General features: G+C 49.1%; 1 protein-coding gene across 1 annotated transcript in view; it reads left to right on the forward strand.

Moving 5' to 3' along the window:
* The first annotated feature begins 290 nt into the window (after positions 1-290).
* SLC6A5 (solute carrier family 6 member 5) overlaps positions 291-27,941 on the forward strand; it is a 55,478-nt gene continuing 27,827 nt past the window's right edge. The window contains exons 1-7 of the mRNA XM_047823241.1: positions 291-785; positions 3,352-3,900; positions 6,517-6,655; positions 9,381-9,512; positions 9,859-10,032; positions 18,383-18,524; positions 21,033-21,165. Coding sequence (XP_047679197.1) covers positions 291-785; positions 3,352-3,900; positions 6,517-6,655; positions 9,381-9,512; positions 9,859-10,032; positions 18,383-18,524; positions 21,033-21,165 — 1,764 coding nt within the window. The remainder of the gene's footprint in view (positions 786-3,351; positions 3,901-6,516; positions 6,656-9,380; positions 9,513-9,858; positions 10,033-18,382; positions 18,525-21,032; positions 21,166-27,941) is intronic.

Below are 27,941 nucleotides of genomic sequence, written 5' to 3' on the forward strand. Positions count from 1 at the left end.
TGACCCTTTTCCAGCCCGAGCCTAGCCCGATCCCACACCAGTCTCCCTTACTCCTCCTCCCCGACCCCGCCTGACTTCCCTCGGAGCGGGCCTCCGGAGACAGTGCAACTGGGCCCCCGCGACATCCCTATGGGCAGGGTGGGGAAAATTTCCCGGGTTTGAAAGCGACTTTCTAAACCCCAGTTTCCCGGGCTTTAGAACTAGGAATTTCTCAACGGTTGTTACCAAAGCTAAATGGGATAATTCATGGAAAGCTCTTGCACAATGGTTCAATATTGAGAGCTTAATAAATGTTAACTCGAAACTACAATAAAAAGCGGCCTGAACCCCGCAAGGCGGCTCGCCAGGAAGGCTTTATCAAGAAAACCTACGCATCGTTCCATCCTAGTGCAGATCGCGGGTCCCCAGGTGGCTGCCCTCGGAAGGGGCAGACTGGCGAGCCGGTGAGCGGCGGCACCCGAGCTCTCTCGAGCAGTTCGGAAGGAGGCGGGAGGGGGCCCCCCGCAGTGCCCCGGGCGCTCACCGCAATCTGCCGCCGCAGCCTCCGCCTGCGGCCTCCGCGGCTTTGTCCTCCTGCCGCGTGGGGACGGCCCAGCCAAGTGCAACGGAGCCGACCCCGAGGCTGTGGGCCGGGTTGCGAGCGTCAGGGAAGGGACAAAGTGCCCTCCTTGGCTCCCCATCTCCGGGGCGAGGTGTTCCCCAATGAAGCTGGCCAGAAAGGAGACAGGGGAGGTGTTTTGTTACCAATCCCCTTGGAGTCTCCAAACCAACCCTTCTTTGCAAAGGTGTTTTCCCTTTCTTCTGATTGTAGCCATTGCTTTATACCAAGAAAATCCATCTTTTTATCTTTAGGGCCACCCCTCACTTGCGCCGCAGTACAGTAGAACATCCTCCTGTGGCTTCCCGGTTGGCCATCCTGCCGCCTGGCTCTTGAAGATCGCTATCTGGAGGCTCTCTCAGACCTTGCGCTTCCACATCTGGCCTGGCTGTGGTGGGTTTTTATTGAGAGGGCTATGAAAAAAGAATGGGTTTCCGTTTGACTTTGAAAGTGACCTAAGAACGAGATCACTGTTGGAAATAATGTCCTCTTTGTCGAAAGTATTTTCAGAGGTGTCTAAAAAATACAATGAGAACAGTCATAATTTTACTCAGAATTTCTTTTGTGTTAATAGAGATACAATAGGAATGCAAATACTAGACCTCAATGTATAAGCGAAACTCCTAGTTTTCTGGAAGGGCTGTCTAACAGCCCTCTAACAGTGGTTGTCTGCGAGTAGAGCTGTGAGGATCTGAAGCCCACATACACTCAGGCAGGTACACCATTATAAATGTTATAAATGCAGGACCCGTGAGCACTGGCCATCGCAGAGCTGTGCCGTTACATGCAGACCCTCGATCTCAGGGTAATATTGCGGAACCCGCTGCCTGCAGATTCAGAGAGACAGCCAAGGGAACCAGAGGAAGAGAAAGACAGAAATATGACAGTAATTTAATTCCTTCCCCCTCACCCACCTCGTAGCCCAATCCGCTCTGTTGGCGGCTGCGCCTCGCCTTGGGTGCAGTGGGACGTGTCCCTCCCATGTCTCCCTTAATTAGGAGGAGGCAAACTTCTGTCATCCCCTCCCGCCGGCTTCGGTTTAGTAATCAGACCCATATGAGTCACGCCGAACACGCAGCCCCCTCCTGCCCGAGGGACAACTGGCCAGCGTACTCTCTGCTGTTGTCCCTTTAAAACTCGAATCCAAGGGGGTAATGATTTATCAAACTTGTATTATCAAGAAAATGTCAAACGAAGGGCACCTTGCTTTGCACTGACGCAAACCTGGCCTTTCCCAAGGAGATATAGAAAGCGCCTCTCTTGTTGGAGTCAAACCCAGTCTTCTCAATAGCTGGTTTCACTCTCTGCCCGTTCAATCTGTTGCCCGTGTCAGACATGGTGAGTGTTTGCTTTTGTTCTTTTTAGAGGAAAGGGAGCTGCGGGTGGAGGAAGGGCAGATTCGTTTAGAGTACTTCTTTTTGAAGTGTTCTATGCATTTTGGAAGAGGAAGGGAGGGCAATCTTCACAGCCGTAGGTATTTGTTCTTGTGAGCATCACCTGAGGTGGGAAAGAGGTTTCTGAAGCTCTGTAGAACGGAGATCCTGATCTTCTGTGATCCCAGGCACTGTCCTCGGTGCTGAAAAGCCAGGTGCCGGTACTGAGGCTAGTCGCTGAGTCCTAGAGGCTTTTCAGATAACAATGCTTGCTGGAGACAAGGTGTTTAGATTTGGTGTAAATTAATGAGTTCCGACCTGTGCATTTATGAAAGACGGTTAGACGAGATGCACGAGGTTGAGGTGAAGGTAATATGGTCATTTTTACAGTGTAATAGTAAATATTGGTGCTAATATTCAGGAAGCCCTGAAAGATTACACGAGTGGAGAAAGCAGATGGAAAAACCATCACTTGCAGATCTTTTAATTTGAAACTCAGTTGAGAAAAATCAAATGAAAATTAGTCCTGAGTTTTGGTCCCCAAGCATGAAGGGCATTGGACACTCTTGTAACTAGTTACTGGAGGGGGAAAGAGAACCAAAAAACTTTGCATGTTCTTTTACATATCTGGAAATCTGGGAGTGAATGTAAGTTGTGTAAGATAACAAACCTGGTTACTGTCTTGTGTTGTACATCTGGTTTGTTATGGTTATTGTGTGGTGGTTGTTGTTCTTGTTTTGCTCGGGATCATTATTCCTGCCTTTGCTACCTGGAGGGCGAAGATGGGGTTGGAAATGCTGGGATTCGTTCAACCCATTTGGCCTGAAACACTCGTAGGTGCCAGGGCATCAGCTTTGTGGCCGCAGCTTGCCTATAGCTTATTTAAAAAAAAAAAAAAAAAAAAGGCAATGTGCATTATTGAATGACAAAGGAAATGGGGCGGAAAATTAAAGAATCTTTCTACTATGGTGATGGGGAGGTGGGCACCCTACAGCCGTGATGTGAAATCCAAAGAGGGCGGGGAGCTCATGGCTGTAGGGTTATTTCTACCCTCCTTTGCTACCCCCTACAAAAACACATTTCTGCCTATTTTCTTAGTTCTCCCACCATCAGGGAGGAGAATATTAACTGCTTTATGCCATCTGGTTATTGACAAGACAGGCAAATTGAGAAATAGTTTTTCTTGGAGAAGGAAAAAAAAATCCAGATGCCAGTTTATTCCCGAGATATTGGGACCTGAGTGGTGAACGGACCCGAGTGGTGTCTGGACCTGAGTGGTGAACGTCTTTACATGTAGATACAGGTATTTTTAGAGCTACCGAGACTTTCTGTGCGTGCGTGTATGTTTGTGTGTGCACGAACTTCACGTTGTATTTGCAGGATTGCGGTGCTCCCAAGGAAATGAATAAACAACCAGCCAACAGCCTGGGGGCGGCGATGGCGCTGGGCCACCATGCTGGCCCGTGCGCGCCCAGGACGAGCCCGGAGCAGGAGCTTCCCCCCGCCGCCGCCGCCGCCGCCGTGGCGCCGACGCCGCGTGTGCCCAGGTCCGCTTCCACCGGCGCCCAAACTTTCCAGTCCCCTGACGCGCGAGCCTGTGAGGCGGAACGGCAGGGCGTGGGGGCTTGCAAACTCAGTAGCCCGCGGGCGCCTGCGGCCTCGGCAGCTCCGAGGGACTTGAGCGAGGCGCGCGGCGCGCAGGCCGCAGCTCCTTCTGGGGCCGCCGGGCCCGGCAACGCTCTGCATTGTAAGATTCCGGCCCTGCGCGGCCCCGAGGGGGATGCTAACGTGAGTGTGGGCAAAGGCACCCTGGAGCGGAACAATACCCCGGCCGTGGGCTGGGTGAATATGAGCCAGAGCACCGTGGTGCTGGGCACGGATGGAATCACGTCCGTGCTCCCGGGCAGCGTGGCCACTGCTGCCGCCCAGGTAAGCAGGTCGTGCTCGGCCCGCGCCGCCTCCCGCCCCCTAGGCGTGCGAGGCGAGCCGGGCCGTGGTGGGTGCACGTGTGCTGATGGGGAGACCGGTTGGCAGTGCCAGGTAATGGACGCGGGAGGCAGCTTTGGGGCTTTGGAAGCTCGCGCTGCGCTGGGGTCCCCAGTTCAGGGCTCAAGGGCTGTTGTGACCCTGCCAGAGGAATCACGATCTCAGGAGCCGCCACGACCTGTCTCTTCCCAACCTCAGTAGTCGCGCAAATTCATGCAGGCTCATGAAGCGGTTGAGACAGATAGATTATGAAAACAAGACTCCCCCTTTTGTCCATGAGTGAGTCTTTTCTTTAAAATATTTTTCCTTAATTAGAAAAATTAAGAAATACAGAGGAACCCTCTTCCCCTCCCCCTGCAGGGAATAACAGTTTAAGTGCAGTAGTACCTTTCGCTTAGAGTGAAATTATCACATGAGAACTCATTGAGGAGAGGTGGGTGTACATGAAGCTACTACTGAAGCTTAAGCTTCAGGGCTCTTCCAAAACCCAGTACCTAGTTTTTCATCATAACTTTGTATATGTTGTTGTTGTTGTTGTTTTCTTAAAGAGAATCTATCTCTTTAGCTCCATGCCTGGACCTGCCTCTACATTTGATCCTTTACACTCAATGAGAGGCATGAAAAACTCACAGAGCAAATCCCAATCCTGGGTTCAGGATAAGGCAACTACTACTGCTTATTATTACCCTCTCCCATACAGGCTCTTGTCTTCCATTTCCCTCCAGTCTCTCTGCTTCCTCTGATCTCTTCCTTTCTCTGTCCTGTCTCACCTACTTGAGCTCTTCCTTTTCCATCCCCTACCTTTCTGCTGTCTCCTCTCCTTCCCCTGTCTGGGGGGCTAGGCATGTGTTGAGCACCTGAATCTAAACATCTGCCTATGTGAGATTTCCAGTTTGTACAGCCCTTCTGTTCGGTGACACTCTAGTATTTACACACACACACACATACACACACACACACACACAGGCCCACACCTCAAGAACCCAGCTGTTGGAATAATAACTAGAAATGAACATACACTTAGACCTTCCCACTTGCCCCTGTTTTTGGTGTCCACTTCTGGGGCGTTTGTCTGTATATATTAACTGCCTCTGACAGCATGTGCCCAACAGTGTGACCCCAGATGGAGGCAGAAGATTGTTTCAAATACCTTGCTTAACCTCCGCACTGCGGCAAAAGCGCAAAAACGGCTGAAACTCCCACCCTTTTAGCCTGAGAATTGGAGGGTGGGTGGGGCTGGAGGTGGTGTGCCTGGCAAAGGACTGTGGAGGGGATGCTGAAGATGTTCAGAGTAGATTAAGCCCTGCATTTTCCTATTCTCAGCTCTGCCCATTTTTCTGTTCTTGCCTTCCTGACACCTACCTCAGCCCTCCTCCCTTCCAGAGACTTCCTCTTCTCCTGACAGCTCCTTTACTCTCCACAGCCTGTGGAACAGCGTGAGACATACCAGAGTGCTAGAATAGCAAATGGAGTGTGACGGAGGAAGTAGAGGCCGGGCAGTGGCTTGGGTCCTTGGAACCTTGGTGTGGTGTCCAGGCATCCTGAACATTTAGAATTTGTTGAGGTGGTTTCATCTTCTTCCTTTTCTGCTTAGTAGTGAGGCATTCCAGAAGGAGATAACGCCCCTAAGAGAGCATCTTAGTGTGAACTTGGAGAGGCAAGCCTCAAAGGTCCATAGATGGTTGGAACTGGAAAGCGCCTCAAGGGATAGTTCTTCTCAGCCCCTCATTTTATAGATGGGAGCACAGAGGCTCAGAGAGCATGTGGCTTGCCTGGGATTATCCAGATGGTTAGTGGTAAAGTTTAGACCAGAACTCAACGCTTTAGATATCTCGTGTCTTGCCATATCTACCTTCTCTGTTCTGCCTCTTGTTTCACACCCACACCTCTCTCCAGCCCATTTCCCTTGCCCTGGTGTTGAAAGGTGCCCCCTCCCCCCCACCTTACACTAGCAAATCAGGTAGGTTCTGCCTATAGGCTTTGGCAGAGAACATGAGGCAGGGGCTCTGGCTGGCTTCAGGCATTGCGGCTCTATTTCTGACCTAGCAGACTCCAGAGGGAGAAAGGGCTGAGGAAGGAGTGTGTTGAGGGTTTTGGGGAGAGAGGGGTTGGTTAGGGATCTGCTTGCTGGGGATTCTAGGCATGATATTGGGGAACTGCTTGCCAACTGAACTCTTGGTCAGGGGTTGGGGATGGAGGGACTTGCTTGCAATCAACCAACAGGTTCAAGGTTTGGGGAAAGCTGCTTGCTGGTGTGCCCTGACTGCAGGATTTGGGAAGGAGGGGTGGGTCTAAGGGTGTGTTGAAGATGAATCTTCATATCAGAATTGGGGGCCTGCTTGCTGAAAGACTTTCAGTGCAGGGGTGAGGGGTAAAGGCTCTGCTTGTAGATGCATCCTCTCTCTTCAAAATTGGGGTCCTGCTTGCCAATGCATCCTCAGTTGGAAAATGGGGGCCTGCTTGCTGGGAAAGACCCTCAGCAGGGGGGATGGGCGGAATGGGGCCTGCTTGCCGGTGGCCCCGGGGCTGTTATCCGACAATGTGCTTTTCCGCCCCCAGGAGGACGAGCAAGGGGATGAGAATAAGGCCCGAGGGAACTGGTCCAGCAAACTGGACTTCATCCTGTCCATGGTGGGGTACGCAGTGGGGCTGGGCAATGTCTGGAGGTTTCCCTACCTGGCCTTCCAGAACGGGGGAGGTATGGCTTTTCCGGTCTTTCCGCCTGCGGAGGGGCGGGGCGGGCACTTGCGGGTTGGGGAGGCACCAAAAGCCTCAGAAAGGGCAGGGAGGGGAGGCTGGGAGCAGCCTCCTCGCTCAGGCTCCATCCCCCGTAGGCATCGGTGCTAAGCCAGAGGGCAGGGGCCACCATAACGGTTTGGCACTAGATCCAGGAGGCTTTTGTCTGAAGATGGAGCTCAGGAGAGAGGGGGGCCTCCATGATCCCCCACTGGTCCAGCTTGGGGGACTGGGTCCCGAGCCAAGAGGGCATGGCCGCATTCAGAATTCAAACTCTGATTTAGCCAAGAAATATTCTTGTAGCAGCGCACTCTGTGCACTTAAATGGCAGTAGCTGTGTGGTCCTGGACACCAAATTAAGGACGGTTTAAGATTATAACCTGGAAATCCGAGCCTACATAGGAGACCTTGCAAATGGGTGTTTGAGTTGTGCAGAATGCAGGGTGCTGGTGACCCAGGAGGTGGGAGTGCAGAGGGGCCGGGGTCTGTACTCTCCAGAACCTCTCAGAAGTACCCACACACATACATCCCCTTGGGCACAAGCAGGACATATTTTGACTTTAGCCAAGTTGTTTGGCAAAAAATGGTTTTCGTTTTGTTTGTCTTCACTGGGTGGAAGAAGCTGCTTTTGAAGGAAAACCATTTCTGAAATGGTGAGGATGCCAGTTAGGTACATACCAGCTGCCAGGCCCCTTGGATCCAGTGTACCTCTTATGTACACACTGAGGAGGAGAGAGCCCACCCATTCAAGGTCTTCTTTGCTGGCGCTCTCCACCTTGAGGCACCTTGGCCAGGGCCTCGCCCCCACATTGCCTAAACTGACAAGTCCCCCTCTAGGAATAGGAATTTGCAACTAGGACCTCCTCCTAGGACCAAAGAGACCCCCTCCCCACCAAGTTAGGGTTTTTTTGTTTTTTGTTTTCTCTTGGGTGGGCTCCAGACAGCAGACAGGTGCTGCACCACCAGATGATTAAAACGGAAAAATATGCCTTCTCCCCTCCAATTCCAAATTAGGACACATTGACAAGTACTTATGAGGATGGCCGATCATTTGCAAACAGAGGTGCCCTGGAAACAGAAGAACATGTGTTGGCCGCACAAAAATAGGAACCCTAGCTGGGTTTCCGCTTGGTTTTCTGTAAGAATCCCAGTCCAGGGTGCAAGAAGTGGGCCGGAGATGCTATAATAAGGCTTCCAGTGACAGGTAGTGGTGGGAGGTGGGGGAGGAGCTAGGGAGGGCCTTTCAGCCAGGGCAGTTTGTCGTGCCAGAAGTACCCATGTTTTGCTCCCCTGGGGATCCGCGAAGTGTGGGTCTGCGTCTGGCCCAGTGGCCAGGTTCCTGCTCCCGGTTCCAGGAGCTCCTCACATAGCCATGCACGGGGAGGGGGAGGCAGACTTTTCTACACTGCGGCTCCCAGCTCCGCAGCCCACAGCACTGGGTGGAGAGCTGGCCTCCTCCTTCTCGGGAGCGGGGGGAAGGATTGCATAATCCACCCTTCTCCAAAACCCCATCTGGAGAGGCTAGAGCAGGCACCCCCCCCCCCCCCCCCCCCCGTTTTACTCCCCAAGAGCTTGAGGCCCCTGCTGGGCTTTCCTCACCTGGAAGGGCCCAGGCAGGAAAGGCCTTTCAGCCCAGACAGGAAGTTGGAAGAAGGGTGACCAAAAAGAGTAGACCAGAGAAAAATCAGCTTTCCTTTCCTGGAGCACAGCGTTCTGGGTTCTGGCATCCCTAGTGCCTGAATTGGCTCTGACCCATGCAACAGTGCTTACTGGTCCAAGTCATTTCAAAGATCATGGCTGTTCCCTAAGGCCCTCCCAAACGATCTTAATTCTTTAAGGGAATGAACCCCAGAGAACCCCCATCAGTTGAGGCAGCCTCCCTACTACTATTGTCCTGTTTGCAGGGAGCGGGGGGGGGGGGGGGGGGGGAGGGGGGGGCATTCCAGGGAATAAAGAGATGAAGGGCTGACAACCTCTGGGGGCTCCAGTCTAGGTAAGACACTATGTAAATATTGGGAGGTGCTCAGTGCCTAGGGAAGTATTGTGGGAGGACAGAGAAGGGAGGCTTCTTGAAGGAGGAAGCATTTGAGTTGACTTTGAAGGATGGAAGGGATTTTCATGTGGAGAAGAAAGTTGAGAAGTGTGTGGTGGCTGGGGTGGCAGAGAGAGGGATTTTCTAGCCACTTGTCTGGCAGAGCAGACCCAGCACTGAGTGGCGGGAGGTGCGCAGGTAACTCAGGGTATTGCACAGGAGGGCTCCTGGAGTCTACCTTAGTAGATATCGGGTCCTTGGAGGGTGGAGATGCTGAGACGATTTCACCAAATATGACTCTAGTAGTGAGTCACGGGTGTGGATTTATTGAATGCTGGAAGAGCTTAATTTGGAGGACGTTGAAATGCTGTAATAAGAAGAGGAAAAGAAGAGAAAAGAATAAAACCCCACCATGACACAACCCCTAGCAACCCATCCAGGAGGGAATTGGGAAAAGTAGTGTGTTTGTTGGGTACTCTGGACTGAACTTGGTACAGGAAGGCTGTTAAATGTCCCGGGGTCCCTGTGGTTGAGCTGGAATGTCAAAAGTTTCTTGGAAAATGAGGGGGAGCCAGCTCCCACCTCAGAGGGTGAATGTGGGCCAAGGTGGCCTTGGCCTCCGAGGGCTTCTCACTTCTCACTCTGTCTTTCCAAGGTGCTTTCCTCATCCCCTACCTGATGATGCTGGCTCTGGCTGGGTTACCCATCTTCTTCCTAGAAGTGTCACTGGGCCAGTTTGCCAGCCAGGGGCCAGTGTCTGTGTGGAAGGCCATCCCGGCCCTACAAGGTGAGTCCGCCCTGCCTCCCAGCCTCCTCAGCCCTCTTCTGCTCTCTCTGGCACCATGCAGCCCCCAGGAGGGAGACCTGCTTTTGTGAACAGGGTAACTCACATTTTCCTTTATTTGATCCATTCTACCTCTGGGACCCTCTGAAGAATGGCCCAAGATTGCCTCTGGCATTGGTCTGTTCCTCTCAGAATGCCTCAATCTCCCTGATGGACACAGAATCCACTCCACTATTTGTGTATCCATCTGTGAAAGAGAGCCAAGACCTAGGTCCCCTCCCTGTGCCCAACTGTAAGAATTCCCTAGGACTTGGACTGGAATGAGTCCCTGGAAATCTTGCTTCCACAGGCTGTGGCATCGCAATGCTGATCATCTCCGTCTTAATAGCCATATACTACAATGTGATTATTTGCTACACACTTTTCTACCTGTTTGCCTCCTTTGTGTCTGTGCTGCCCTGGGGCTCCTGCAACAACCCTTGGAACACACCAGAATGCAAAGATAAAACCAAACTTTTATTAGGTAAGTTTGGATATCCCTACGTTAAGTGGTGGGCAGAGATGAAAACAACCAAATAAACTTAATTCTAACATTTAAGGAGCTCATGGCTCAGAGGAGGGGTGATGACATTTTTGTTTGCCCATGACTAACTGGAGTGTTTGTTAAAAATGCAGACTTAGAGGCTCACTGGGTAGTCTGATATATTAGATTTGGATGGGGTTGGGAAATTCGCATTTTAGCAAGGTCTTCAGGTGACTCATATGTACTGTACAATTTGAAAGCAATGGGGTCCTAGAGTCTAGGAGAGTGATGCCTGTGATCCTGGATCACACTTCACAAAATACTGCTCAGTGCATGAGGTAACTAGGAGAACAGATACTTGAGTGGCAGACCTCTGATAGAGATTAGAAACGTGCATAATGTAGTACCTAGAAATGGAGAAGTCTGCCTGGGGAGTCAGGGAAAGTTCCTGACGGTTCAAACCTGAAATCCCCTAGGACGTGAGGGCTTGTGGGGAGCTGTCAGCTTTCTGGTTCAAAGGCAGGTGGGTGGAAGTGAGGAGGAGCAGGGCAGACTTGTCAGCAAGGCTGTCTGACCTAAATGACATCTTTGCCCTTGACGGTACATGGGTCTTGGGCAGGTAACCTTTCTCTCTGGATCTGCATTTTTGTCACTTGTAAAGTGGGAATAATAGTGTTCTTTATCCTACCTACCTCACGGGATTGCTGTAAGGAAGCCAGAAACAAAGGATATGGGAGCAGCTGGAAAAGTATAGCCTTCTACAAATAGAAGGTGCCTCGGTCACCTTTGTCACCTTTGAAACCTCTCTGTCATTTCAGTGGGCACCAATAAGCAAGTAGTTTCTTCTTTTTCCAGAAGATCTGTTATTCCCCTTAAGCTCAATCTGTGCTGAGGTCAGAATCTGTGATCTCTACATGATTGGCTCTTAGTGTAGGCCCCCAAATCAGCTCCTTTGCCCTTACAGCCAGCACATTGCAGAATGAGGGCATTATTTAACCCTTTGAGTGTGTTATGAGAGAAAGATGAATTCTTCCCTGCCATATCCTTGTAGACATGCACATACCTAAAGGGAGTAATTCACACTGGAGTATTTTTACACACATTGTGCATATACATACATGCCATGACCAACCTCCACCTAGAGTGGCTTTGACTAAGACTGAAAAAGAGCTAAAACTAAAGACATGTGCCCATGGAAGTCAAACCCTGTGCACCTGGAAGTATTCAGGAATGCGGGATGGGGTGTGTGGAGGTTCCCAGGTGGGTGGCTCGACGAGAAGCGTCCATTAAACTCTCTTTGCCTCAGTGTTCTCACAGTCTCAGTGTTGGTGGATTCTTGTCTTATGGCAGCAGTTCTCAGCCCAAGCTGCTATATATCAAATCACCTGGGGAACTGACAAATCAAGACATCCCTTAGGGTCCACATAAGACTAATTAAATCAGACAATTTAGGGATAGAGTCAAGGATCCGTAGTTTTAAAGTGCCCCAGGAACCAAAGAACCACTAGGTTGGAGTTTGATCACACCTCTTATTGATTTAGATGCCCTTAACCATTTTTGGAATGGAATGCCCCCTCTCCTTGCCTGCATTTCTGCCATCCCAGTGGTCACCTCTACAAAGCTGCTCTCTGGGAGAATTCCACTCAAAAGCTATTCATGGATTCACAACTAACAATTAGCTGCTGGAGTGGCCTCCTGGAACATTTTCTAGGATGTAGAGTCTAGAATGCAGAAATACCTCAAGGTCATTCCCCAGACTTGCCTGTCCTTCCCAGATTGTGCCCGGGAGGGAGGTCACTTTTCAAGGGAGAACCTGCTGGAGGAGGACTGCTGGCTTGAATCAGGCTCCATGGGAAGTTTGCCTGGGGACTTCCATCAGGAACCATAGATGTCATGGTGATCAGTGTCCCACAGCTGACCTCCAGGAGGGGCAGTAGTTCAGAAACAACATTCTCTTCAACAAACATATCCACTAATATTTGTGTGGCACCTTCACACTTAAATAACAGCTAGCACCACTTTCGACATGCCAAGCACTATGGGAACCCTTTTACTTGTATTACCAACACACAACAAGTCAACACATGGCTTCTATTATTATTCCCATTTTACAGATGAAAAAGCTGGATCTCAAGGTCATAGAGCTAACTCTGTGGTAGACCTGGGATTTGAACCCAAGTTTGCCTGCCTCCCAGGGCCATGGTTCTAAAGCATCATGCCAAATGCTCCCCAGTCTACAAAGCAGCTTTATAAAAGATGTCCCTGCTCTTCCTAATAAGAGCCCCAAGAGTTCCAAGGGGCAGGTGACATGATTACCATTTTGCAGTTGAGAAAGTGAACTTGAAGAGAGTGGAAGGGTCAGGCTGTAAATCAAAAGGTAGAACCCGCACCGAGATTTAGATGTCATGACTCCTGATTGCCTGCTCATCCAGGATTCCCGAAGGCTCCTTGGTCCATCAGGTTCTGCCCCATCAGTCCTGGCACAGTGACATCAGTCCATGTGTTCCCTAACTGTCTGTTAGGGACTGAGATTCCCTGGGCTAAAAAGAAAGCTTGTCCGAACAGTTGTTTGACTTAGTAGATCCACTTCTGGGGATCAATCTTAAGGGGGGAAATCAAAGACCCAGATAAGACTTATACATGATTATTCATTGTAGCCACATTTACAGTCTTGGAAAACACTAGAAACACTTAAATATGTGCCCAAAATGCAAATAATTCTTGAATAATCCCATAGTTCAAATAAACTGTAGTGCATCCTTAGAATGAAGTGTTCTGTAGTCATTAAACATGAATATTCATAAAACACGGGGAAATCCTCCCCCAAATACACAAAATGTTTACTTACAGATTTGGGACCATATTTTCTTTTCTACCTTTTCTATCATGGACACATTTATTTTATAGCCAGAGTGTGTGTCTCTGTGTATATATACACACTTATATTCATTTGTGTGTATTTTTTTTTTTTTTGAAGCAAGCTGAGCATGTTGTCTAGACCAGGAATGTGGGAGAGGGTGTTCCTGGATTTGTAAAGTTTCCAGTCTGGCGGATGATAACATTAAAGGCAGAGTAATGGCATTTTACAGCTAAGCTCCTAGTTGACTGGTACAAACCATAAAAACTATGCAAGCTCTGAGCAGAGAGAGACAATGGACATTTTTCACTCTGATTATTCCCTGGGAGCATATAAACAGGCTGGACAGATTTTTATCTTATTCTTAGCAAGTGCTTTAAATTCCACTCCCATTGAAAACAATTTTTTTTAATGTTTATTTTTGAGAGATAGAAACAGAGCACAAGTGGTGGAGGAACAGAGACAGAGGGAGACACAGAATCTGAAGCAGGCTCCAGGCTCTGAGTTGTCAGTGCAGAGCCTGACGTGGGGCTTGAACTCATGGACCACTAAATCATGACCTGATCTGAAGTCGGACACTTAACTGACTGAGCCACCCAGGCGCCCCAATCCCCCACTTTTTTTAAAAATTTTTTAATGTTTATTTATTTTTGAGACAGAGAGAGACAGAGCATGAATGGGGGAGGGTCAGAGAGAGAGGGAGACACAGAATCTGAAACAAGCTCCAGGCTCTGAGGTGTCAGCACAGAGTCCAACGCGGGGCTCGAACTCACAGATCGCGAGATCATGACCTGAGCTGAAGTCAGACGCTTAACCGACTGAACCACCCAGGCACCCCAATCCCCCACTTTTTTAAAGCAAGTTTCCAATCTTCACTCTTTCTCTGTGCAGTCCCTCCATCTGTTCGCTGTGCTGTCTGCACATGACTGTGTTCCATTACTGAGGCCAGGCTCTCCCTTGTGGAAGTATCGGTCCTTTGGGGTCCTGGGGTGACTTAGAAAGGGCAGTGGTGGACTGACTTGCAGCAGTCAGGCTGCTCTTGAACTTGCTGCTCTTGAGTTCTCTTGAACTCACAAGTCATGAGTTCAGAGGGTGGATATCCCAGACCCTTTCCCAAATGGCCATTCTGAGAAATGTTTAGAAAATGGAAAAATCCCTTCCCCTAGCGCAGTGTTCCACAAATAACCTCCAGGCTCAGCCTCTGTCCTATAGCTGCCCTACCATGTGATAGCGGGCCACTGGTCTCAGAGGAGGAATTGGATAGCTCACAGTTATGACTTTCAGTCATAGCAAGGAAGTGTTTATCCCATGGCCGGCTCAGCATTGCTAGGGTCATATCGCTCCAGGAGCCTGACTCACCACCGGGATGCCAGGGCCCTGTACCCCAGCCCCCAGCCTTGGCTCTGTCCATTGTTAGAGGCTGGGCTTGCAGCATGTTTCTAAGGTGTGGGTTTTAAGACTGTCTTCCTTAGGAGGACTCAACCTTTCAGATGTCTAATGGAGGATAGCTAATCCATGCCCTGCCAACTGAGACCAGCGACTGTTCTGTGAAATTAGGAGCCGACTGGGTCATTTAAAATGGGAACAACAAAAATACCATTTCTATTCCTGGAATGGCTTAATTTTCATTAGAACTTTAATTAAATGATCCCTTTTCTCCCTGGTCTTTCGTGTGCTTTCATTTATTAATAATTGCCCGAGTAAAGAGAATCCCATTCGAACAGCTTCCAATTTAGCACGATCGTTATCGCTGTTCTTTGTTCAGGGTTGCTGGGCCGCGGAGGTCTGATGACACGGCCCATCCTTCCTCCACTGGCCCACCTGAAGGCGCTGCGCCTGGGAAGCACGCTTCTGCCGCCCAATGGTGGGAAGGGACATTGCAGGAGGCTGGAGGCCGCAAGGAGCCCTCTGCAGTGACGCAGGAACAGCGTGACTTTTCACTGCCGCTGAGAGTAGGGATCCAGAGTCGTCCAGGGAAGCTCTCTAGGGAAGCCGCCCGCATGATTCACAATGGCAGTTCTGGAAGCAAGCGATTTGGCATTTGCCCGCGTCTTAGCGGTTTCTTCGGTCTTAGGGGATGGACGTACTTTTTGGCAGGAGGACAGGAGATAACTTCTGCGCTTACTTACAGAAAAGGGCTGTGGATGGTCCTTTGTTGTCTTCATTCAGATTGCTGCTGGGGGAAACAAATGCTCCCTTTGTAAATATTTGATAATTAGGTCAGAATCCCTCCGGAACTCTGTTATTTGATTAGACTAAAGATAATATTGAATTAAAAGGTATTTTTGAGGACTCTAAAATCAGCGGTTCTCAACTCCGGGAGATTTTTCAGGAGACATTTGATAATGTTTATAGATATTTTGGGTTATCACAACAAGGGTGGTGGGGTGTTGATGGAGGGGCGGAGATGCTCCTGCCATCTAGTGGGCAGAGGTCAGCGATGCTGTTTATCCTGCAATGCACAGGAGAGCTCCCGGCAACAGAGAATTAATTATCTGGTCCAAAAAGTCAGTAGTACTGCTGTTGAAAACCCTGGTTTAAAGAACTAATCAGAGGGAAGAGGGGCGCCTGGGTGGCTCAGTCAGTTAAGTGTCTGACTTCTGCTCAAGTCATGATCTCACAGTCCGTGAGTTCGAGGCCTGCATCGGACTCTGTGCTGGCAGCTTAGAGCCTGGAGCCTGCTTCTGACTCTGTGTCTCCCTCTCTCTCTGCCCTTCCTCCGCTCATGCTCTCTCTCTCTCTCTCTCTCTCTCACACACACACACACACACACAAATAAATAAACGTTAAAGAAAAATAACTAATCAGAGGGAAGAGAGTCTTATAATTGTTATTTAAAAGTTTTTATATGATATAATGAGATATTCTGGAGGAACGAGCGGGAAGTGGTAGGTGATTTATGGCTGGCCAGTGAGATTGTGGGAGATGTCACTGAGGACTAGAGATGCCCACCCCATAAAAATGTATGACAATGATGACTGAGTTATGGCTAAAATTTATTGAGTCCAGCAGCGCTCAAGGCATTGTGAGATTTTTTTTTTCATTCCTGATATCACTTACTTTGGTTATTGCAACAATCTTGTAAGCTAGATATAACAATTATCAGACAACAGAGGCTTGGACAGATAAAGGGACTCCTCTAACTCCTCTAAACTCTCAGGGCAGAGGAGCCTCTGAACCCATAGTCTTATCCACTTTACTGTTCCACAGGTAGCATGCATTAGGAGTCCATGCACCAGATTCAGGTGGCCCTGTCCTCTTTTTTTTGTTGTAGTTTGGTCCACGATATCTAAAAATAATTTGACCTTATTTCCAACATTTTAAAATGGAGAGATTTCAGGGCACCTGGGTGGTTCAGTCAGTTGAGCATCTGACTCTTGGTTTCCACTCAGGTCGTGATCTCACAGTTCATGAGTTCAAGCCCTACATCAGGCACTGTCAGTGCCGAGCCTGCTTAGGATTCTCTCTCTCACTCTGCACCACACCCCCCCCCCGCCCACTCTCTATCTCTCTCTCAAAATAAATAAATAAATGTAAAAAAATAAAATAAGGTGGAGAGATTTCGTGTAAATATCCAAATTTTCTGCATCTTTTGCCAGAACACAAGGAAAAGGCATGGCCCCGTTTGTCTGGAGTATCCTCTAGTTTGCCAGAGTCCCCACCTCTCCTTATCACCCTCTATTTTATGCCTTCATCATTTGTGTCACCAGCCTGGTTTATGAAGGTGTTCGAATCTATGATCCCTGCTCTCTGCTTCACAGTACAGTGGTTAAGAGCATGGCCCCCAAAGAAAGAATGCTTGTTTGCCTCCTGGTTTTGCTGTATGACCTTGGCAAGCACCTGCTCTTCTCTGTGCCCGTTTCTTTATCTGCAGCATAGACAATGACAATACCTACCTCAAAGGGGTGATGTGAGGCTTGAATCAGTCCGTGCATATAAAGCACTTACAAAGGTACATGGTATGTGCCCTGTGTTAGACATTGTTATCATTACTTTTCACTCCTTTGTAAAATAGTATCTTTGGGGATAAAACAGTATCCTGGTGGACTCTATTTAAACTGCCAAGTGATGGGTATTTATAAGGCTGTCAGAGAGGCATTGTAATATAGTCAGAAAGACTTCAGCTTCTTCCTATTTGAAATGAGCATACTAATATACACCTCCCAAGGTTGATGAGGATTTCATGGGATAGTCCTTGTTAAAGTGTCCAGCGGAGTGCCTGACCTACTATGATCCACGTGGTGAGTCCCCCTCCCCATCCCACTCTAGGTCAAGCCTTCTCAGCCTCGAAACCCTGGACATTTTGACTGGATAATTCTCTGTTGTGGGGGGCTGGCCTGTACATTGTAAGATATTTAGCAGTATCAGTAGCCTGTACCCACTAGATGCCTATAGCATCCTATTCCCTAGGTATGGCAACTAAAAACGTCTCCAGACATTGCCAAGTGCCCCGTGGGGGACAAATTCATCCCCAGTTGAGAAGCACCGTGTTAGGTCTTGTTGCAGGCTTACAAGCACATGGCATGGTCTCTGCCTCCTCAAACCCATGTGTGTGTGTGGGAGGCAGATGCAGCATGTATCTTAAGGCACTTACGTCTGTCAGCCATGTGCCAGGCGGCGGGTTCAAGGTGAACTCATTAGTAAGCCTCCTGTGGTAGTCGTTCAGAAGGTTTGCTTATGTCTGATTCAATTTCAGATTGCAGATTTGAATTTTCAAATTTCAGTTACAGATTCGTTTCTGCAAGCCATTTGTTTCTTATGGAGTCCTAGGATCTGGGTTTGAATCCCGATGCTCTTCCTTATTGGCTGTGTGATTTGAGTAGAGTTACTTAACTCCTCTGAGCCTTTTTCCTCACTTTAAAAATGGAGGTAATAGGGGTGCCTGGGTGGCTCAGTGGGTTAAGCCTCTGACTTTGGCTCAGGTCATGATCCTGTGGTTTGTGAGTTTGAGCCCGGCATCAGGCTCGGTGCTGACAGCTCAGAGCCTGGAGCTTGCTTCAGATTCTGTGTCTCCTGCTCTCTCTGCCTTCCCCAACTCACGCTGTGTGTGTGTGTGTGTGTGTGTGTGTGTGTGTATGTGTGTGTGAGAGAGAGTGAGTGTGTGTTTGTGTGTGTCTCGAAAATAAAACTAAACATTAGGAAAAAATGGAGGTAATAGCACTTACCCTTAGGCTGTTGTGAACATTAATGAGATAACCATGCAAAATGTGTAGCATGGCTCCTGCCACGTAGGGAGTTCTCCGTAAATGACAAGCTTTGTTAGCACAGGGCACTGCTGTGGGTCCTGGGGGCTCTGGGATGACTAAAACATAATCCTGGGGTTCATCTGCACCTGACAGATGCACCTTTGTTCAGGTAACACTTTCCAGGTTAGTCCCTAGCATTTGGCAAATACTTTTGGCTCTTATTCTTCAGTTGCTAGAGAGAGGAGAGAGATGTGTATAATTTCTGTACAGATTTCACTGTGTTTCTGTCCCATTTTCTTCTAAACAGATTCCTGTGTCATCAGCGACCATCCCAAAATACAGATCAAGAACTCCACTTTCTGCATGACTGCCTATCCCAACTTGACAATGGTTAACTTCACCAGCCAGGCCAATAAGACGTTTGTCAGTGGAAGTGAAGAATACTTCAAGTAAGATTTTTTTTTAAAATAAACTTTCTAAGGGAAACCCAGTGAATTAATGAATTTTCAAGTTGTGGTCCAAGGTGTGGGTGGTCCAAGGGATGAGCTGCCTCCGTCTGCGCCCTCCGTACCTACTCGAGTGATATGGGAGGAAGTCTTCTTCCCTGGTTGGACTTCTGAGAGCAAATTGTTGTGTTTCTTGGCTTTGGAGAGGGGACGTGATTGCATGCTCTTGGGAACAGAACTGGTATTGCTGTCACTCCTGGTGTTGGTGACAGAACACTGCAAAACCTTCAGCCAACGTGACTGAAGCAGACCTTCACTGAACTAGGTTTTGTTTATTTTACTTTATTATTTTATTATCTATTATTTTTATTTATTTTTAAATATAATCTATTGCCAAATTGGCTAACATACAGTGTATACAGTGCGCTTGTGGTTTTGGGGGTAGATTCCTGTGATTCATCGCTTACATACAACACCCAGTGCTCATCCCAACAAGTGCTCTCCTCAATGCCCACCACCCATTTTCCCCTCTCCCCTGCACCCCATCAACCCTCAGTTTGTTTTCTGTATTTAAGACTCTCTTGTTGTTTGCCTCCCTTGTTTATTTGTTTTTTTTTTCCTTCCATCTAAACTTGGGAAGGGAGGCAAAAAGTAAGAAAACAAGTCATAATTTAGTTTAAAGAAGAACACTCTCTCTCTCTTTTTAAAAACAGTTTTGCCTTACTTTTGTACTTATTACATTCTTTTTTTTTTCAGTCTTTGAGGATTGAAGTTAAGGAATAGTAGGAAATCCTTAGCCACCATAGGAGGATTTAATAAAATTTATGGAATCATTTATTAAAGGAGATAAATGTAGACAGGGTTCAATGGAGGGTAAATAAGGAATGTTCTCCAGTTAAGCTTTATGTCAGGGTTGGAAACACGGATGTGCCCGGGGGCTTGGCAGGGAGGTTTGAAAATACAAACTAGATGATGGAGAATGGTGGGGACAGTGGCAAACTGGAGAGCCTGTCTGCCACGTGAGAGGGAGGCTGCTCCACTCCAGGTGACAGTGTCATTTGGAAAGGCAGGCCGGTGCTGCTAGAGCTTGCATTCTGTAAGACAAGTTGGAAATAAAATCTGAATTTCTTACCTGTCTCTCCCATTTTAGAGGTTAGCAAATTCATTCATATAAAACACTGGGGCCAAATGAAATCCCATATCAGTGGGCCCTGGTTTGTGACCTTTACTTAGATAGTAAGAAGTGGTCTCCACTACCTCTCCCAATAGCCATTAATTCCGATTCCAGGTTCTCTCTCCTGTGTGGACTCAGAGGCGTCATGGTTGTTTCCTGCAGAACAGAAGTGAGAGTTAGACTGAATGATAACCTAATCCCTTTTGAAGATAATGTAGGAGCAGAGAGAGTGGGTCACCCCAATCACTGGGAAACTGGGTCTTGACTTGGTGGTTAGGTGAAATCTGATCACATAATCCATGTGGTTAGGTATATGGTACAATGATCTGTGAATATGTTTTTGGTGGTCTTTACTTATTCTCTGGGACTAGTCTTTATTTCCAAGAGGATTTGTTATCAGGAGCCATTTGGGAGGTCCCTCGTTAAAGCATGGGCTACTTGACATGGCCAAGATGCTGTGGAATGGTTGCCTCGATGGTTTACCCATCTGGGGAGTGGGGACATGGGGGAGGACTTTTTATTGCTTGGGAGACATGGTCCCTAAGTTTGGGGGGGCCTAGGCCATTTCCACACTTGGCCACTTTTACCAAGCTCTTGAGCCCAGGTTGCCCCAGGGGTTGAAACCGAAAGAGGCTGGGGCTGTGCCACCATGGAGTATGGCCATCTCTGTTCCCAAAAGCAGGGCTATGCGCTGCCAAATAGCCTCCCAAGTGCATACCCGCTAGCTGCCAGAGGGCACCGCTGCCAGCTAGGCCAGGAGTGGAGCCACCACCTTCACGTCCCTGTGCAGGTCAGGACACTCTGGGTCGACATTTCTGCAGTCCCGTCGAGTCTGGATTCTGGCTGGCCCTTTGTTCAGGTCACAGAAAGCTACAAGCGCAGCAGCTTCATCCAGGGTGCAGGACTTGATCGTTGCAGAGCTGAAGGGATTGTCTGAATCATGACTCAGTGTCCCTACAGCTACCTCGTGTCACCAGGAGGGGGGAGGGGACTGCTTGTGCCAGAACCCCCAATGCCCTTGGACTTGCACTTGTACTGGGGCAGCTCCCGATGGCAGTAGAGCTGACTTAGCCTTGCTCAGAGGCTGCCAGGGCCATAATGGGCTTCCCACAACATAATTAGAAACCCAGCAAATCCAACTGGCCTCTGTGCTAATGTATGGGCTTGAACCCAGATCGGCACATCCCTCCCCCTGATCTCATCAGGTCTCTAACCAGGACGGTGAGAGTGGCTGGGGTTTATTCAAGGCTCCTGGCTCTGCTGGGAGATAAAAGCCTGCAGACTCTCACCTCCCTCCCTCCTCCTTCCCCTCCCTGATCTCTCTTTCCACCTCTTAGGTACTTTGTGCTGAAGATTTCTGCTGGAATTGAATATCCTGGGGAGATCAGGTGGCCACTAGCCTTCTGCCTCTTCCTGGCTTGGGTGATTGTGTATGCGTCCCTGGCAAAAGGAATCAAGACTTCAGGAAAAGTGAGAACTTGTATTTATCTTAAAAAGTCTGGGACTCCCAGGGGTGGTTGTGTTATGGAGCCGCAAAAGAGCCAGGAGACGTGGGGATAAATTCTGACTTTGGCCCTGAGTGGCTCTGGGACCTTGGGCAAGTGACTTCACCCTTGCCTTTAAAATGGGATAAATAGCATGTTTCTTTCAGGGCTGTTTTAAGGATCAAATGAGACAAATACACACAGAACTCCTGAGTGATGGTGTGGTTGCTGATTAGTTTCCTTCTTCTCCTGTCGGGGGCTGCCACTTTGTTCACCAGATGGGATCTACCTCGCATGATTGAGTCACTCTCCCTAAACTCCAGAATTAGTGCCGCTGGCTTTTTGCTTCTTGGCCTGGCTGCCTGGTCAGTTATTGCTTCTGCTGAGAAGCTGGAAAAAGATCAAAATTGTGAAGTGGATTCCCTCTCCTCACTCCCACCAGCATATTTTGGACTTTTCACGCCCTTTTTGCGACCCTCAGCCCAACACTCTTCCACTCTGCGTGCCCAGAGCACTAAATGGGGACAGTCCTGACAGTGAGATTTTGGTTGAGCGAATCCTTGGCCGCTCTTGCTGATTAGTGGCTTGGCCAGCCCTTTGGAGACATTGGAATTCCCACCCTGAGCTCAGTTCCAAGGCACAGAAGGCAAGGAGTCCAGGAAATCTCAGGACACACTGGACGTTCTTGTAAGGGTCATGTTATTTTCCCTCATTTTCCTGCCGCTTTGGGAAGAACCCCATTAAACAGTTAACCAGTCACTCAATGATAACCAATGATACTTAATCATCCTCAGAGTCCATTTGTGTGGCTTGGGATGAAACCCAATGTGTCTTTAAGGCCCAAGGAATGAGAATGTGGTGGTGGGCTCAGACCATAGGTTGTGGAGTTGATTTGGTCTGGGTGTCCCAGCCAGGGCTTACGGTGGTGATACCCAAACAACCCACTTTGGAAGGATCAGGCCTCAAGGGCACATGAGTCTTTGTCACCCCCCACCTCCCAGGCAGGCCTCACACCCCCCACCAGGCACCCAAACTTGGCACTCATCAGTACAGAGGGGAGTCTGTCTTCTTCCTGGGTGCATGGTCGTGCTCATAGGTACCTTTTGATAACACCTCTTTCTGCTGCCCTCCCTGTAATCTGGGACCACAGGAACTTGAACTGTAGACCCCCACAGGATTGTCAGGATTACAGGAGGTAATTGGTACACCTAAAATCACATAAGGTTGGGGGAGAAGCAGACTGGGGGTGAGGAGACCTGGGTTCTACTCATTTGGAACTTCTCATGGTGTTTGCTGTATAGGAACATCTCTGCTTGGGCTCTGGCTGAGGTTCTGGTTTGCTCTTAGCTTTTATTTGTTTTTCTGCTAAAATGAAGAGCGGAAACCTAACTATTGCAGAAGTCCTCAGTTTCCCCATTTTTAGAGTAAAGGCAATCAGGCTGGGTGATGTCTAAGACATCTTCTGAACACTTGCTAGGTGAGCTGACCTCAGTTTTGCCCTCTGACCTCAGTGTTCCCTTCTGTAAAATGAGAGTTAGGATCAGATGACTCCCAAGGAGCCTGCTGGGTTAGACTAGATTGTTCTTCTAGGGCAGCAGGAAGATGGGGGAAATGTTGACATGACCCTCACAACAATGGCCAGCGTGTCCTGAGGTTCCCGAACTCCTTGCCTTCTGTGGCTTGGAACCAAGCCAAGTGACTGCTTAGCAAGAGAGGCCAAGTATTTTTCAAACAAAATCTCACTGGCAGGATTGTCACTTACAACTCGAGACAGGACAACCTCAGCTTGGTTGAAGTGGCCAGACAGGTCTCTAGCAGACAGTCTCTAGCAGGATAAGCTAGAAGGGGTGACTGCAGGAGAAGAGGTGATGGGTGAGGAGGGAGAACAGTGGCCCTGTTGGTGACCTGGGGAAGGATGGCCTGCTGGCTCTAGAGTCAGATCAGTCTGAGTTCAAATCCTGCCCCTATCGCTTTCTCATTGTGTAATTCTGGACCAACTGTGTGGCCCATGGAACCTCAGTTTCTGCATCTGTAAATTGGGGAAAACAGTACTTACCGCATAGGACTGTTGGAAGGATTAAATGAGATCATATATGTATAATACCTGGTATCTGGTCAGCTCTTCACTAGCATTAGCTTTTCTCATCTTTGTTATTATGAATGACTGATGTCTTGAGGGGCCACTGCAGCACTCTGACATCCTGGTAGCTGTGGTGGGAAAATGGGAAGAGAAAGGGAGCTTTGTGGAACACTGTGTGCCAGGCACTATGCTAACTGCTACACATGCATTAGTTCATTCGATCTGCACAACAGCAGATTGAATAAATAAGGACATGTATTCCCATTTTATGTATAGAGAAGGTGAGGCACATCAAGGTAGAGGAAATTGCCTGAGGTCACACAGCTTTTAAGTGGCAGTGGTGGGATTTGAACCTACCTCTGTTTCCCTTTAAAGCCTGGACTCTTTCCACTACACACCATCATTTCCCCAGAGGGGCAGTGTTAGGAAGATATGGGAATGCAGAATTGTGGAGCTATCCATTTGCACAGAGGGGATAAAAGTCCCCCTGCTGGGAGCCAGGACCCTTGTACTCCCACCCCATCTCTGCCACCATCAGCTGTCATTGCCAGGAGGGCAAGTCACAGAGGCATCCAGGCCTCAGTTTCCACATCTACAAACTCAAGGGTCAGATTGAATATTCTCCAAGACCTTGTTAGCTTTGTTAGTCCATGATTTTTTAGGACAGTGTTATAGCTAGAATTTAGTCCTTGGTGCTAGATTTTACAGGTTTTCTGGAATGGGAATTTTTGAGGAGCCCTGAGCAGGTAAGCTTTTCTTTTAGATCTGCTAACTTATCATTCTGCTTCATGGAGAACAGGTGCCAAGTAAGGATCACTGATCATTTTTTTAAAATGAGAAATGCCACCAGAAATAATGAATCACAATTTATTACCCTGCCCTGGGGTGTGCAGACATTGGTCATGGAGCATCGTTTGGAAGCCAAGGTGAATGCTGACGCTCCTCATTATGACAGGCTCCTTTGTGATTGAAATTCCACGAAGACTGTCATTTCTAAGCAACAGAGATGTCCACCTTCTCCTGCAGCAAGAGGAGCTCAGTTCCTCTTGTTCAGGGCAGTCAGAGACAAGAATGGTCTGCTGCTTCCTAGGAGATCTCCTAGGAATGGGTTTCCCATTGAGGAGCTAGAATTCCAGGGGCAGGGGTGACAGCAGGCAGCCAGAAGGTCAAATGCATCCCATCTGACCTTGGGCCGCTCTGCGTGAGAGTTATGGCAACAACACAAAGTAGCCTAATTAGCTAGCTGGTGGGACCTTACCTGACCACCTGGTTGGGGCTCCTGCTGCGAGGCGGATGCTGCCAGGTGTCTGGGCGGCAGGCTCAGATCAACTAGTCATTGCCACTCCTGCCAAATATAACTCATTACCGTTGGAGCTTAATTCCTCTGACAATACATCCTGAAAACAAGTGTGTTCTGAGCCCCCTTCCCCCAACACAAGCTGTGCATAAAGCCTCCATGTACACCTGACTCACACTTGAGTCGAAATCCCCAGGATGTATAAACCAAACTGTGGGCCCTTTCAGTTCACCCTGATCACCGTCTCCTGCAGTGACGTCATCCTCCCACACACCAGGGCCTGGAGGTGGGTGAGGCCAGCAAGTGCCTAGGGTGGCAAAATTTGAGGTGGCGCTCACTCTCAGGCTCCTGAGTGTGTGGGATTGGCCCCTGAGAGTGAGTGCCTCCTTAAATATTACACCTTTAGTGCTTTCTCTTGCCTCACCTTAGTCCCGGCTCTGCCCCACCCACTTGTGATCTTGTGGCCTTCAGGGAAGAACAAAGGTTTTGGAATTAGAAAGCTTTAGGTGTGGATCTTGGCTCCAGCTGGGAGACCTTAAGTGAGATATTTAACCCCTTGTGAAGTACTTAATCTGAGTCTCAGTTTCATCTTCTGCAAAATGGGACTACTAACAGCTGATTTGTAGAGGGAACTCCAGAAACAGTCGCGTCTACACAGTCTCCCGTAGTCAGATGAGAGCAGGTGTCTCAGCTGGGTAGACTGCTGCCAGTCTGGCAGTTTTCTTCTGCCGGCCCCTGCTGTCCAAATCACCTCTTCTCCCCTGCCTCCTTCCATCCTCACTTCCCACTAGCACCCGTGGTCAGGAGGTGAAACGGATATTCCTTAGTTGTGGACTGCCCTACTGTCTTGGTGGGATGGGGAGTTCAGACTGGTCAGGATCATCCCTGCACCCAGCCCCATCCCATAGCCTGGAGGACAGTCCAGCCCTCCTGAGGCAGGCGATTTTCTCCTGAGATGTCAGATACCTTTGGGTTTCACAATGGTCTGTGTGTGGAAGGATTTCGCTTCAGGGGAAAGAGAGAGTTGCGTTTGGTGGGGTTGGGAGGAGGTGGGCTGCCCTCCCCCATAGCCACCTAGTAATCATGTTGTCCAGGCAAGGGCAGCGGGGAGGCCGCAGAGGCCCCCTGGTCAGTGGAGGCAGCAGTGCAGAAAAAGGACACCCGTCCCTGGTCTGTAGCCAGAAGGAAAGAGTTGACCTTGATGGTAGGTTGGGTTTAGAGGAAGCAGTCGCTTCTGCTGTTTCCTTAACCTACAGCTTTTGGACAGTGGCAGCTCTACCCTTTCAGCTCCTGAGGCCAGAAACATTGGGCTCATCCCTGACTCCTCTCTCTCTTCTCGTTCCACACTGAATCAGCAGGAAATTCTGTAGCTCTTCCAGCAAAATAAAATCTGGTGTCTGAGCATTTCTCCCAGCGGCACTGAAACACCCTGGGTGGAGTCATCACGGTCCCCGGGACAAGGAGTACAGCCCAGCCTCCTAGCTCCTGGCCAGGCATCTACTCTTGCGCCCTGCTGTATACTCGAAGTGTAGCAACTGGGTGCTGCTGGAAATGTTAGATCTGTTACCCCTCCATCCAAATCTTTGCAGTAGCTCCCCATTTCCCCCAGTAAAGGCCCCACGAAGCTCTACATGACCTGTCCCCACTCCCTACCCCCACCTCTCTGACTTCCTCTCCTACTTGTGCTCCTGCCAGCCACACTGTCCTCCTTGCTGTTACTGGAAGTCAGGAACACTCCTTACTGCAGCCATTCCCTCTGTCTAGAATGCTCTCCCACATATCCAGTTGGGTCACTCTCACTTCCTTCAAGTCCTGGCCAACCTCTCAATGAGGCCTTCCCTGCCCATTTCAAATGGCCTTCTTCCCAACCGTCCTCCCCAGCACACCCCACCCTCCTTCTACCCTGCTCTACTTTCTCTTTTCTCCAGTACACTCACTACCTTGTAACCTGCCACAGATAATATGATTATGACCACTATTGGCTAGGGAGATCCTAGCTAGAATGTAAGCTATTTGAGGCCAGGGGTCTTTGCTGGATTTACTGATCTACCCAAATGCTTAATGAAATGACCCTGAGATAGATCGGGGTGTGTGTGTGTGTGTGTGTGTGTGTGTGTGTGTGTGTGTATTTAAGTTTATTTATCTTGAGAGAGAGAGAGAAAGCATGAGCAGAGGAGGGACAGAGAGAGAGGGAGAAAGAGAATCCCAGGGAGCCTCTGCACTGTCAGTGTAAGAACTCACAAACCGTGAGATCATGACCTGAGCGGAAGTCGGCTGCTTAAGAGACTGAGCCACTTAGGCGCCCCAACCCCAAGAGTTATATCTTAATCTCAATCCTAACCTTCCCTTGGGGTGCGTGGGTGGCTCAGTCGGTTAAGTGTCCAACTTCAGCTCAGGTCACGATCTCACGGTTAGTGGGTTCAAGCCCCACGTCGGGCTCTGTGCCGACAGCTCAGAGCCTGGAACCTGCTTCGGATTCTTTGTCTCCCTCTCTCTCTGCCCCTCCCCCACTCACACTCTGTCTCTGTCTCTTGAAAATAAATAAATGTTAAAAAAAAATCCTAACCTTCCCTCAACCCACCTCTGCAAGTCCCTTAATCAGTCCTCATCCCCTGAAAACCCAGTGCCTGCTGGTCCTGCCATTCTGGAGCCCCCCGCCAGGTCCTAGAGTCTGTGCAGCCAGTGTGTGGTGGTGTCTCTGTTTCTCTCCCAGGGCACAGGGGTCCCAGGTACCTTGGGGGGAGGGCTACAGGTGGGAATGTGGGAGTGGGGAGGCTCTGGACCAACAGTGCTTGCCTAGCTGGCTGTATGCACCCACGTCAAGGATCAGAGAGGGTTTGGGGGGAGTCTCACCCTTGTAAGATCTTTTGATGCATTCTGGGGACTCAACTGGCTTGTGAGCAGAGGGTTGTCAGTGTTATTAAATTTAGGATTGGCATAATTCCCGAGTAAGACAGAAGTGGTGCTTCTGTTTCCACTACAACTTTGTGTGAATCATCCCATTGTACTCCTCCAAGAGTCCCATGAGGAATATGCTGACATTATCACCACTTCACAAGTGTGGGCACTGAGACTCAAAGGGGTTAAGTCATTTTCCAGCTGGCTCAGCTCATAAGTGATGGGGCTGGGATTTGAACTCAGGTTCGTAGGATGGGATCCTGATCCCAAGCTCTTCCTTTACCCAGATGTTTGATTGACAGGTAAGCCCCATCCAAAACCGCAGTCCCCATGTTCTGCTGATGTTACTTCTAAATGTTTCTTCACTCTGTCCCTCCCTCTCATCCAGAATGCGGGAGTGTCCTTCGACTGACATTCAAGGCCTCCCATGGTGTGGTCTCCTCCCAGTGCCCCTGTCACTCTTAGCCCCCACTCTGTGCCGTCCTAA

Source organism: Prionailurus viverrinus, chromosome D1, assembly GCF_022837055.1.
Source record: "Prionailurus viverrinus isolate Anna chromosome D1, UM_Priviv_1.0, whole genome shotgun sequence".
NCBI lineage: Eukaryota > Metazoa > Chordata > Mammalia > Carnivora > Felidae > Prionailurus > Prionailurus viverrinus.